At 47.1% G+C, this 12,180-nt stretch overlaps 1 protein-coding gene across 1 annotated transcript in view; it reads right to left on the bottom strand.

The window, feature by feature from the left end:
- The window catches only part of LY75 (lymphocyte antigen 75), a 79,217-nt gene extending 67,423 nt beyond the window's left edge, over positions 1–11,794 (bottom strand). Inside the window, exons 1-2 of the mRNA XM_040440310.1 lie at positions 11,623–11,794; positions 8,379–8,747 (exon numbers count right to left, since the gene is read on the bottom strand). Coding sequence (XP_040296244.1) covers positions 8,379–8,747; positions 11,623–11,710 — 457 coding nt within the window. The 5' untranslated portion in view covers positions 11,711–11,794. The remainder of the gene's footprint in view (positions 1–8,378; positions 8,748–11,622) is intronic.
- Positions 11,795–12,180: the final 386 nt, after the last annotated feature.

The raw sequence follows: 12,180 nt of genomic DNA, 5'->3' as shown, positions 1-12,180 counted from the left end.
CCTCCCATCTTGCGCCACCCCCCCGATCATTGGTGGCAGCGGGTTACTAGCAATAGTACAAGATTCATACTTACCTGGGAGCTGTGATGTTCGTGTCCGGCCGGGAGCTCCTCCTACTGGTAAGTGACGGTTCATTTAGCAATGCGCCGCACAGACCTGTCACTGTCACTTACCAGTAGGTGGAGCTCCCGGCCGGACACGAACATCGCAGCAGCAGGTAAGTATGACTTCAACTATTGTACTATTGCTAAGTAACCATGGCAACGAGGACTGTAGTAGCGTCCTGGTTGCCATGGTTACCGATCGGAGCCCCAGCGATTAAACTGGGACTCCGATCGGAACTCCGCTGCCACCAATGATGGGGGGAGAGATGGGAGGCCGCACACTGGCCACCAATGATATTCAAACTGGGGAGGGGAGGGTCTGCCCCCTGCTGCCTGGCAGCCCTGATCTCTTACAGGGGGATATGATAGTACAATTAACCCTTTCAGGTGCCGCACCTGAAGGGGTTAATTGTGCTGATCACGGCCCCCTGTAAGAGATCGGGTGCTGCCAGGCAGCAGGGGGCAGTCTTGTACACAGTTTGTAGTGTATTCTAACTAGAAGCGTCCCCATCACCATGGGAACGCTTCTGTGTTAGAATATACTGTCGGTTCGGAGTTTTCACGAAGTGAAAACTCAGCTTTGAAAAAGCTTTATGCAGACGGATCTTCGGATCCGTCTGTATAAAAACTAAACTACGGCCACGGATCACGGACACAGATGCCAATCTTGTGTGCATCCGTGTTCTTTCACGGACCCATTGACTTGAATGGGTCCGTGAACCGTTGGCCGTGAAAAAAATAGGACAGGTCATATTTTTTTCACGGCCAGGAAACACGGATCACGGATGCGGCTGCAAAACGGTGCATTTTCCGATTTTTCCACGGACCCATTGAAAGTCAATGGGTCCGCGAAAAAAAAACGGAAAACGGCACAACGGCCACGGGTGCACACAACGGTCGTGTGCATGAGGCCTAATACGGACATGGTGCTTCCGTGTGTCATCCGTTTTTCATTGTCCGCAAAAAAAACTGAAAGGGGGTTTCCTAGAATATTTTCAGTTCAGGGGTCCGCAAAAAACGGATGACATACGGATGCATTTCCGTGTGCTATCGTTTTTTTACGGACCCATTGACTTTCTATGGGGCCACGGACCGCAATTTGCGGCCAAGTATAGATAAAAGGAACAGACACGGAACGGACAGCACACGGATGACAATGAAAAGGCATTCCGCAATTTTTGCGGACCCATAGAAATGAAAAGGTCCGTGCATTGTTCGCGAAAAATGGCGGAACGGACACGGAAAAAAAAAAACACGGTCGTGTGAATGCTCCCTAAAGCTGACAGTCTGTAGTTAAACACATCTTTTTCGTTTCATTTCAAATCCATTGTGTTGGTGTATAGAGCCAAAAATTTTAGAATTTGTGTCGAGGTCCCAATATTTATGGACCTGACTATTACTTGCAAAAAGGATAAAATCTTTGCGCACACACAAAATAAAAAATAAATAAATATAATATGGTACAAAAGACTGACATGCTGCAGATTTGCTCTGCACAGTAACAAAAAAGGTACTTGAAATTTATCTCATACACTTTGCTGATACTTTATTATGCTGTGGTATTTCCGCACAAAAAAAATAAAAAAAAAGCCTAATCCACAACATGTGTAGGTACTCTTAGGCCTCCTGCACACGGACGTTTTTTTTTCCCGTTTACTGGCCGTTTTTTGCGTTCCGTATACGGTCCGTATACGGAACCATTCATTTCAATGGTTCCGCAAAAAAAACGGAATGTACTCCGTATGCATTCCGTTTCCGTATTTCCGTTTTTCCGTTCCGTTTTAACATAGAACATGTCCTATTATTGCCCGCAAATCACAGTCCGTGGCTCCATTCAAGTCAATGGGTCCGCAAAAAAACGGAACACATACGGAAATGCATCCGTATGTCTTCCGTTTCCGTTCCGTTTTTTGCTGAACCATCTATTGAAAATGTTATGCCCAGCCCAATTTTATCTATGTAATTACTGTATACTGTATATGCCCTACGGAAAAACGGAACGGAAAAACGGAACAGAAACGGAAACACAACGGAAACAAAAAACGGAACAACGGATCCGTGAAAAACGGATCGCAAAACACTGAAAAAGCCATACGGTCGTGTGCAATAGGCCTTAAGGTTACAGTTGAGGAGGATATGCTGCACATATTCATCCATGGTTTTCATAGCAGCAACAAAGCGGAATTCAATTTTCAACAAATCAAGCGGCATAGTCTCCACAACAGATTCAACCCACGGTCCAGATTTTGAATTTGCAGCATAAATAATTGTGCTGTGCGTTTTCACTGCGGACTTTACCTTTTGCAATCCATAAAATGACTTCCATAACAAATCTACATTTAAAGCCAGTGTGTGATCAGAAAATTACCTTGGAGCACATTTCTTAAAGGGGTTATCCAATTTCTCAACCCCTCCCTCCCCCCCCCCCCCCCCCCCCCCCAACATGTGACGGGCCCCTCGGCGGTAGTATATTTAGACCTTTTTTCCCCCCCCATAAAACAGGTGTAGAAAATAGTAAAGGAGACCGGCCTGCTGGCTCATTCCTTTCCCCACCCACAGTTTAAGACCTGGCACCCACAAACAAAGGGGGGGGGGGGGGGGGGGAGGGGTCAGCACATGCGAATGCGCAGGTGCATGTTGCTTGTGGCTGCAAATATATATCTGAGCGGGTCGCAGATAGCAGCGCAACTATTATGCCTGATTTAGGCATATTTCAGTATAATAAATGACCCCCCTAATCTTTAAATATCTTTTTTTTTATATTTTACAACAGTTTAAGAATTTTTGGATGTTAATTTAAATTTTCCATGTCAATCTCTATAGTTAAACAACCATAAAATCCTGAAGTTTTCGCTCTGGCCAGTTCTTTGTCTGCACAGATCACTTTACTACAGTTACCTGCTTCTCTGTTACTGTAATCCTGCAATAATATCAGCTCTGTGTATAGATAACACAGGATCCACCACTCCCAATAGGGGACTGTAAGAGCTTAGCTATTTTTTCCTTATACAGGTCACAGAGCCTAGAAAAAACTCTCCCATAGAAGTGCCAAAAAAAAAAAAAGCTGTAAAACATTTAAAAAAAATAAAATTATGATGTGTTGCAGCAGTTTACTGGAAGAGAACTTTTTTTTCCCCCCTTTAAACACATGTGGTTTTTGCAGTTGATTTGTTACGCGTTTGATCGGCAGCGGAAATTCCTGCCCAGGTGACATTCTCCTTGAAGTACGGTATCATCTTGAGGCGCTGCTCTATGTCTGGTTGCTTTTAAAGTAAAAGAGTCTGAATGAAACCCAGTGAAAGAACGGATCGGGCGGAACTACACGGATATATTCATGGGCCGGCTTTGTGCATGGCAAATTTACAAGAGTTCCACAGGAGACATCCATTTCTGCCAAGGATGTGCCAGAGGATCCGCATAAGGATAGCAGCGCCTTAAATCGCAATCAGATCTTGAAGGTGTGAATATTGCCCATGGCTCAGCGATACGCCCGCAGCGGCACGCCTCAGTTTACAGAAAGGAGCTTTGAAGATGAAAGACTGGCCTGTGGCTGATGCGATGCAGGAGCGGTAAACTGTGCACAGCCATTGCTTCTGCACATTCAGGAAATTTGGTAAATTGTCACATTCTGAGGTTAGAGATGGGAACTGCTGCAAGCTGAAGGAGCGGGGCAGGAATCTTTCTGCGCTCTTGTAAATGTTCCACACCTCACTCTTGTCCCTTCTATCAACCACAACTGCGCGTCCTCTCCACACATATAAAACCATAAAGCAGGTGCCAAAATATGTCGTCAAGTAGAATCGATACTTCCTCAATACGGCTGAAGCTTTCTGCAGGTTTAGACTTCTTCTTGAGTCTACGCCCCACGCCTCTGCAATGCATCTAGAGGCTTGAAACAATCTCAAGGTTCAGCATAAATCCCCTTCCCCCCCCCCCCCATGCAAAATCACCCAAAATGTAACCTCTAAATGCACAAAAAGGCTACTGTAGCAGCTGCTATGGGCCTGGAAGATTAATAGGGGGGCAGCCTAATTAACACTTCCCATCCCCTCGCATGTCACGTTGGAGGGCAGGAGCGACGACTATTCAAATATTAAAGAGTTGTACCTTTGTTTTTACTGCAGGTGTTGGCGAGCACACAAACATAAAAAAGAAAAAAGAGAAAAAAGGAAGAGAAATCCTTGAACATGAGCAAGTAGACGGCAAGGTATTTATGGCTTAGGTGTGACATTTAGGATAGGGGCCGTGGATTTTCATCGCTTCTGTAGAGAGAAGTCACGCTTCCTGATACACACACCTAGGGTACATGTTGGCCGAACCTGGAAATTTTAAGCATCTAATGCAGCCATGTCAAACTCATGGGCCTCCAGCTGCTGCAAAACTACAACTTCCATTATAGCCGGCCAGCCTACAGCTATCAGCGCATGCTGGGAGTTGTAGTTTTGCAACAGCTAGAGGGCCATGAGATCTAAAGTGTATGATTGACTCCTAACAGTTCCCCGAGGGCTGAAGTTGAAGTATTTTAAAGGAGTTAGCCCATCTCAGACATTGGATATGCCATCAATGTCAGATAGGTGCTGGTCCAGAACAGTGCTCCCGAAGTGAAGGAGCGCGCACCACACAAGTGCGGCCACTCATTCACCGCTATGGGACTGGCGGAAATAGAGCCAACACTCAACCATTTTCATTACTCCCATATTGGTGAACAGAGGGTGGCTGCACGCGTGTCTGCTACCCATTCATTTCAGGGGCCCAGTTTTGAAGATAGCAGCGGGTCGTAGAGGTGGGACCCACAACTACATGACTGTTAGCATATCCTAGCAATACGTCAATGTCTTTGTTGAGACAACCCCCTTTGGGCACAATAGATTTAAACTACCAGATCCTTTTGTTCTCGGGAGATGAGGATTTCTCTCCTATCGCTACATACGCATTCTCAGCCGAGCTGAGCATGCATGTGTATGGGAGAATAAGCAGTCATAACTGTCAATAGACTTTATCTGAACGTGGTCGTATGTGGATGCCCAGATTTAACCCTTCAGTCTTCTGCAGCTAAAATTAATGGACAGGGATTTTTTTTTTTTTTTGCAACGTGAAGAAAAAAAAAAAAAAGGCATAAAAAGTGGATAATGCCACATTAGCAGCAGCCTTCTCACCCGCCGGATCTGTGCTGCTGTAGTTTTATTCTGGTCACCTCTCTGCATGTTTGCGGTGCTGCCGCCGGACCTCCGGCCCGACTCCATCATAGTCAATGGGGCCGGAGCGGACCTCCAGTGGCTTAAGTGCACTAGCGGCAGCACAGATCCGGCAGGCTGTCACTAATGTGAAAGTAGCCCAAGACACGATTTACAGGTTCCTCATACTTGGCTTGGACTCATTTTGTTGCGTTTGCACCTCATACCTTTAGTGCACTCATATTTCACTGGTATGCCAAAACTGCCCCTACTGGTTAGTTTGCTCCCTTTCCAGTAAAAAACTGGTCTATCTGCATACAGGCTCCGAGAGTCCCAGAAGTCTATGGAGGAGACAAATCTTATTCACGGGAATGAGGTCTATTCTCAGTTAGGATGAAGCAGCGCTGGCATTTCTAAATACGTGCTGGTCTGAATGGTGGATGCCACCGATTAGGTTACAGTTCAAAAAAAAAAAAAAAAAAGTAAAGCAAGGGTAATATTGTTAAAGGAGTTGTCCGGCCTAGGAGCTGATAACTAATGGTCAAAACCTGCAGTCAATAGAAAAAAAAAAAAAAAAAAAAAAAAAATCTAGTGTAGTGGTTTCGTTCCCAACTGCTTCCCTGTTCCTCCCCCGCCCGGACATGAAGTGATTTAGTCCTATGAACGCTGCAGCCAATCACTGGCCTCAGCAGTCACATGTGCTAGAACAGAAGTATATAATAAAGTCACATCCAAAAATATACACTGCTCAAAAAAATAAAGGTAACACAAAAATAACATCCTAGATCTGAGTTAATTAAATATTCTTCTGAAATACTTTGTACTTTACATAGTTGAATGTGCTGACAACAAAATCACACAAAAATAAAATAAAAACGAAATCAAATTTTTTAACCCATGGAGGTCTGGATTTGGAGTCACACTCAAAATTAAAGTGGAAAAACACACTACAGGCTGATCCAATTTTGATGTAATGTCCTTAAAACAAGTCAAAATGAGGCTCAGTAGTGTGTGTGGCCTCCACGTGCCTGTATGACCTCCCTACAACGCCTGTGCATGCTCCTGATGAGGTGGCAGACGGTCTCCTGAGGGATCTCCTCCCAGACCTGGACTAAAGCATCTGCCAACTCCTGGAGAGTCTGTCTGTGGTTCAACGTGACGTTGGTGGATAGAGCGAGACATGATGTCCCAGATGTGCTCAATTGGATTCAGGTCTGGGGAACGGGCGGGCCAGTCCATAGCATCCATGCCTTCGTCTTGCAGGAACTGCTGACACACTCCAGCCACATGAGGTCTAGCATTGTCTTGCATTAGGAGGAACCCAGGGCCAACCACACCAGCATATGGTCTCACAATGGGTCTGAGGATCTCATCTCGGTACCTAATGGCAGTCAGGCTACCTCTGGCGAGCACATGGAGGGCTGTGCGGCCCTCCAAAGAAATGCCACCCCACACCATTACAGACCCAATGCCAAACCGGTCATGCTGGAGGATGTTGCAGGCAGCAGAACGTTCTCCACGGCGTCTCCAGACTCTGTCACATGTGCTCAGTGTGAACCTGCTTTCATCTGTGAAGAGCAAAGGGCGCCAGTGGCGAATTTGCCAATCTTGGTGTTCTCTGGCAAATGCCAAACGTCCTGCACGGTGTTGGGCTGTAAGCACAACCCCCACCTGTGGACGTCGGGCCCTCATATCACCCTCATGGAGTCTGTTTCTGACCGTTTGAGCAGACACATGCACATTTGTGGCCTGCTGGAGGTCATTTTGCAGGGCTCTGGCAGTGCTCCTCCTGTTCCTCCTTGCACAAATGCGGAGGTAGCGGTCCTGCTGCTGGGTTGTTGCCCTCCTACGGCCTCCTCCACGTCTCCTGATGTACTGGCCTGTCTCCTGGTAGCGCCTCCATGCTCTGGACACTACGCTGACAGACACAGCAAACCTTCTTGCCACAGCTCGCATTGATGTGCCATCCTGGATAAGCTGCACTACCTGAGCCCCTTGTGTGGGTTGTAGACTCCGTCTCATGCTACCACTAGAGTGAAAGCACTGCCAGCATTCAAAAGTGACCAAAACATCAGCCCGGAAGCATAGGAACTGAGAAGGGATCTGTGGTCACCACCTGCAGAACCACTCCTTTATTGGGGGTGTCTTGCTAATTGCCTATAATTTCCACCTGTTGTCTATCCCATTTGCACAACAGCATGTGAAATTGATTGTCACTCAGTGTTGCTTCCTAAGTGGACAGTTTGATTTCACAGAAGTGTGATTGACTTGGAGTTACATTGTGTTGTTTAAGTGTTCCCTTTATTTTTTTGAGCAGTGTATTTCATGTACAGTATTTTTTCGCCCTACAAAACGCATCCGACCAAAGGAGGAGGAGGACCTCAGCTCAGACCCCCAATGTTAATCTGACCGCCAGAGAGGTCACCGAGCGCACTTAAGTCCTCACGTCAGGTCACAGCACAGCATCTGGAGCCCTGACGGAGAAGACCAGATGATAAGAACAGCCAGTAGAAGGAGCTCTGTATTCACCTGTATTAGTATTCACCCTATAAGACGCACTGACATTTCTCTCCAACTTTGGGGGTAAAAAAAAAAGAAAAAAAGGCGCATCTTATAAGGCGAAAATACGGTATCAGTATATTTTTTTTTTATCAGTGAGATTATTATTATTAAACTAACCTATGATGGCACCCTCTAGTCTTGCATGGGTGGATGTATAGCATGTTTTATTTTTACTGGGTTTTTCCTACTATTTAACAAATAAAGATGCATTTTGTAGCATATTGGTACGGTGTTATTTTTTGTCCCGTCAAATGGCTGTTTCCCTCCGCAAATAGCACCAACCCTGCCCACAGGCTGTGTGTGGTATTGCAGCTCAGTCCCATCCTTTCAATGAAGCGGAGCTGCAATACCAGACACAACCTATGTACAGGGGGTGGTGCTGTCCCTGGAACAAAGCAGTCCTGTTTATCTAATCCTGCACAGCCACTTTTCTCAAAGACTATCTGACACATCGGCACCTATCAAGACACGACACTGGATTACAGGAATTTTAGCCTCGACAATTTCCATTAAAAGGCCATCAAACCCCACCGCTTACCATGATATGGAACATCGCATATCGCCTCAGGTTTTCCCTTCTGTCGCCATTCATCCTTGGCTTTCATCGCCACGGTCACAGCTCCGTCCTTTACACTTAGTCCATATCCGGAGGCACCGGATACGCCTCGCCCTTCACATCGCCACCACAGCATTAGCGTGGAGTCGCAAGAAACTAACTTCAAGGGATCCTTAGGATTCGAAACGTCAACTCCGAGGCACTTCTGTGTTCCCAAGCTGAAGAGGCGATGAGCGGAGCCCCATTTCCAGAGGGAATTATTGGCCTGTGAGCAGTTATCGACGGACAGCCGGTCATTCTGCGCCGTAAGGCACTTACCGGACTGGTCATGGAGGATTTCAAAGGTGTGTTCTGCAGAGAGAAAGACGGGGGAGCTTAGTACAAATGTTCACGGTATTCAAGTTATTTTTAAAATTAATGTGATTTTTTTATTTTTATTGGGGGGCACTCTGTTGGCACACTTAATTTATTATGGGGGGCATAGCCATTCTGTGACACTTAGCAACTCAATCTCCGTTGGGTCGGATTCACACACAGAGTCTATGCAGCATTTAAAGAGGTTGTCCACATTCAGGGGATTTATGGCCGGACACCACCACCACCTCGTGGGACTAGCGGAAGGAAGCGTACTTACCTGCTACCCACTGCAGGGTTTTGGCTCCTTCGGTCCCCTGCTGCTGCCTCGCTCTGGTCCCACTTCCAATTTGACAGGGGTCAGGTGTGCTGCTGCAGCAGTGATGTGTCCGCATGGGGGACACGTCACCGCTATGTCAGGTCATATGTGACCCCTGTCCATCATGGAAGTTTACAAGCTGGGACCAAAGGGTGGTGAACCTAAGAAGCCGGAAAAGCGAGCTGGGGAGCAGGTAAGTATTATTACCTCCACAGAGCCGGTGGGGAAAGGAGGTTGCCAAAAAGGGTTTGAAAGCCAGACAACCACCCTAAAGGGGTAATGCCATGATTTATGTAAAAAAAAATAAAAAATTTAAAATCGACATCATATAGTACATGACAATCTCTTTCTAACAAAGCTAGAACCAGCCCTGTACCTCACATGGATCCGGACATCTCCACATTCATTCCTAAATTTGTTCTGCTAGATTTGTTTCAAGTGGGCAGCGCCGTGGGCGTGCCCCTTCTGCTGTAACAAGTTATGGCTGGTATAGTAAAGATTTAAACTCAGTGCGTGTGACCCCCTCAGTGAGGTGAACAGAGGGAAAAAGGAAAAGAACAAACAGCAGGTGGCGCTATACATATACATTTTATTGAATAGCTCAGTGGCTGTAATACATCTTTTATTACATGAAATTGTGTTTGACTCACAATCACTGATCAAACACTGATGTGTGAACTAGGTCCTACTGGCTTCGTGCCTTCAGTGCAGCGGTCAGTGACTGGTTGGATGTCTGCTCACATTGCAGCAGTGAGTTATGAATGGCTATGATACCAATTATCAGCAATGGTTAATATGTAACTTTCTGAAGCCTGTACTAATATCAATAATAGACATAGTAAGAGTCGTTTCCACTACAACCGTCCTCCATGCATCCACTACTGTGCAAGCACAAGGCAAGTCTGGACAAGAAGCCCTGCCCGATGCGTTGGTGATGTGGGTGTGCGGTGTCATCACCCTGTCGTATGGCGATATCAGAGTGTGCACTATATGACGGGTGAGAAGATCACATCGCCACAGATGGCTGAAGGACGTGACCACAGGGGCTGCAATCTGTCACATAGGACACGTGCTAAATGCTGAGTGGTCCCTGCAAATGCTGAGCGGTCCCTGCAAATAGCCTAGCAATGTGAGCGTAGAACTTCCGGCACCGCAGCAAAGCAAGCCTGACCCTATGGGCACCACGGCGAGAGAAACCTGACCCTACTAGAAATGCACCATGGCAAGCCTGACCCTAGGGGCCCCAGGGCAAGGCGAGGCAAACCTGACCCTAGGGGCCCCAGGGCAAGGCAAACCTGACCCAACAGGAAATGCAGCATGGAAAACCTGACCCTATGAGCACCCTGTTGAGCCTAATCCTAGGAGAAATGCAGCATGGCAAGCCTGACCCTTTGGGCACCACGGCAAGGCACGACTGACCCTCCAAGCAATGCATGACCTTATGGGAAATGCAACACAGCATGCCCGACCCTATGGGCACCAGAGCAAGGCAAGCCCGACGCTACATGCAATCTATGATCCTATGGGCACAGTAACGAGGAAAGCCTGACCCAACAGGCACCGCTGTGAGCCAGACTCTATGGGCACTGTGTTTAATGAGGCGAGCCTGACCCTACGGGCACCGCTGAGAGCCTGACCCTACAAGCAAGGCGATGCAGCAGGCCTCACCCTATGGTCACCGCTGAGAGCAGAGTCATCTTGATGCCATGAGCAGGAATATTTTGGAAGGCGAGACCAGAGGATTGACGCGTGGGTCTTAATTGTTCAGGTATGGGCACCGTCCATCACAGATACAAGACGTCTGCGGCATCTTCAGCCAAGTCACATGCGCCATATAAAAGTGCCGTCACGAGAGTCAATACGTGCGGGTAAATCATCTGACACAAAACAAGCAACTGAAGTCAATCTGTATAGATGTGATTTACGGTGAACTCCATGAATCCAGCATTCGATAGTCTGGAATCTCTGTGGAAGGGGCCCCGTCCTAGCGATAGGTACGGTAATATACACGCACAGAGATTGGGGGGGGGGGGGGTATATCATCACTGGGCGGCATTATTTTGATTTGAGGCATGACTCAGCTTCCAAAAAAATAAAATATATCTCACAATAAATGTGGTGTACGTTACGTGGCGCCAGCGACAACCCTCACCTCTGACAACTACGTGGACTCCAAAATATGGCAATGACCGAATAACACCTAATAAGCAATAACATTAACCCTTGCCATTCCAACACCCTGCACAACCTCTGTTCCTTACACCACAAAGCCAGGTTTCATCTGGACTCTGGATTATAATAACTCAGCTATAAACGATACAAGGCAGATGTAGCAGAGCTGAGTGTGTCAAGCGAGTGATTGCATGGCCCTAACGCTTTAGAATAAGCTCATGCAGTCGGTTCAGCCGCAGTCCTATGCAAAAAAAAAAAAGTGCTAGATGACAAAATCGACTCAGAAAAGGAGCAAGCAACTTGCAGGAGACAATGCAAAAGGGAAAGTGCAAGCGACACAGGACAAAAGTCGCAGGCGACGTGAAAGAGGTAGACAGTTACCTCCGGGAGGAGACGAGGCACAGCCTGGCACCGCCGTGCACACTGTCAGCACCAGGCACAGCAGCTGCGCCAACCGCCGGGCTTCCATCACAAACCCACCGGACCGCGCCGCTCCCGACCACAGACGACTCCCTCCTCTCCGCACTTTGGAAACAGACTGCAAGTCCCCGCCCACTCCGCTTATACGGCCCTGACAGCCAGGCGGCGGAAGGAATTTTCTGATTGGCTACACAAACGCGTCATCTGTTACCAAGTGGGTTTATACGAAACTAGTTTCCCCGACCGAAGTCTCATGAGGCGTTCTTCGAGCGCTGGAGGCGGTTTCTATTTCTCTAGAAATCTCCTAGATAATAGAAAGGATAAAGCTATTTAACTGGGTATAAGTGTGCGATTAACTTGTGAAATACACATAAATGGGTGAAAATCATCGGTAAAGAAATGTCCCTGACTCCCTCCCAACTTTTGAAAAGAAGGAAGAGGGACATTATGGGCCCTGCAGCACTAGGCCACGCCTCTAACTCCGCCCAAAATATAATTATACACCTAATCCCACCCAGT

Source organism: Bufo bufo, chromosome 7 (genome assembly GCF_905171765.1).
Source record: "Bufo bufo chromosome 7, aBufBuf1.1, whole genome shotgun sequence".
Classification (NCBI taxonomy): Eukaryota; Metazoa; Chordata; class Amphibia; order Anura; family Bufonidae; genus Bufo; species Bufo bufo.
Note: the sequence above shows the minus strand (reverse complement) of the source record. Positions and strands in the feature narration are given on the sequence as shown.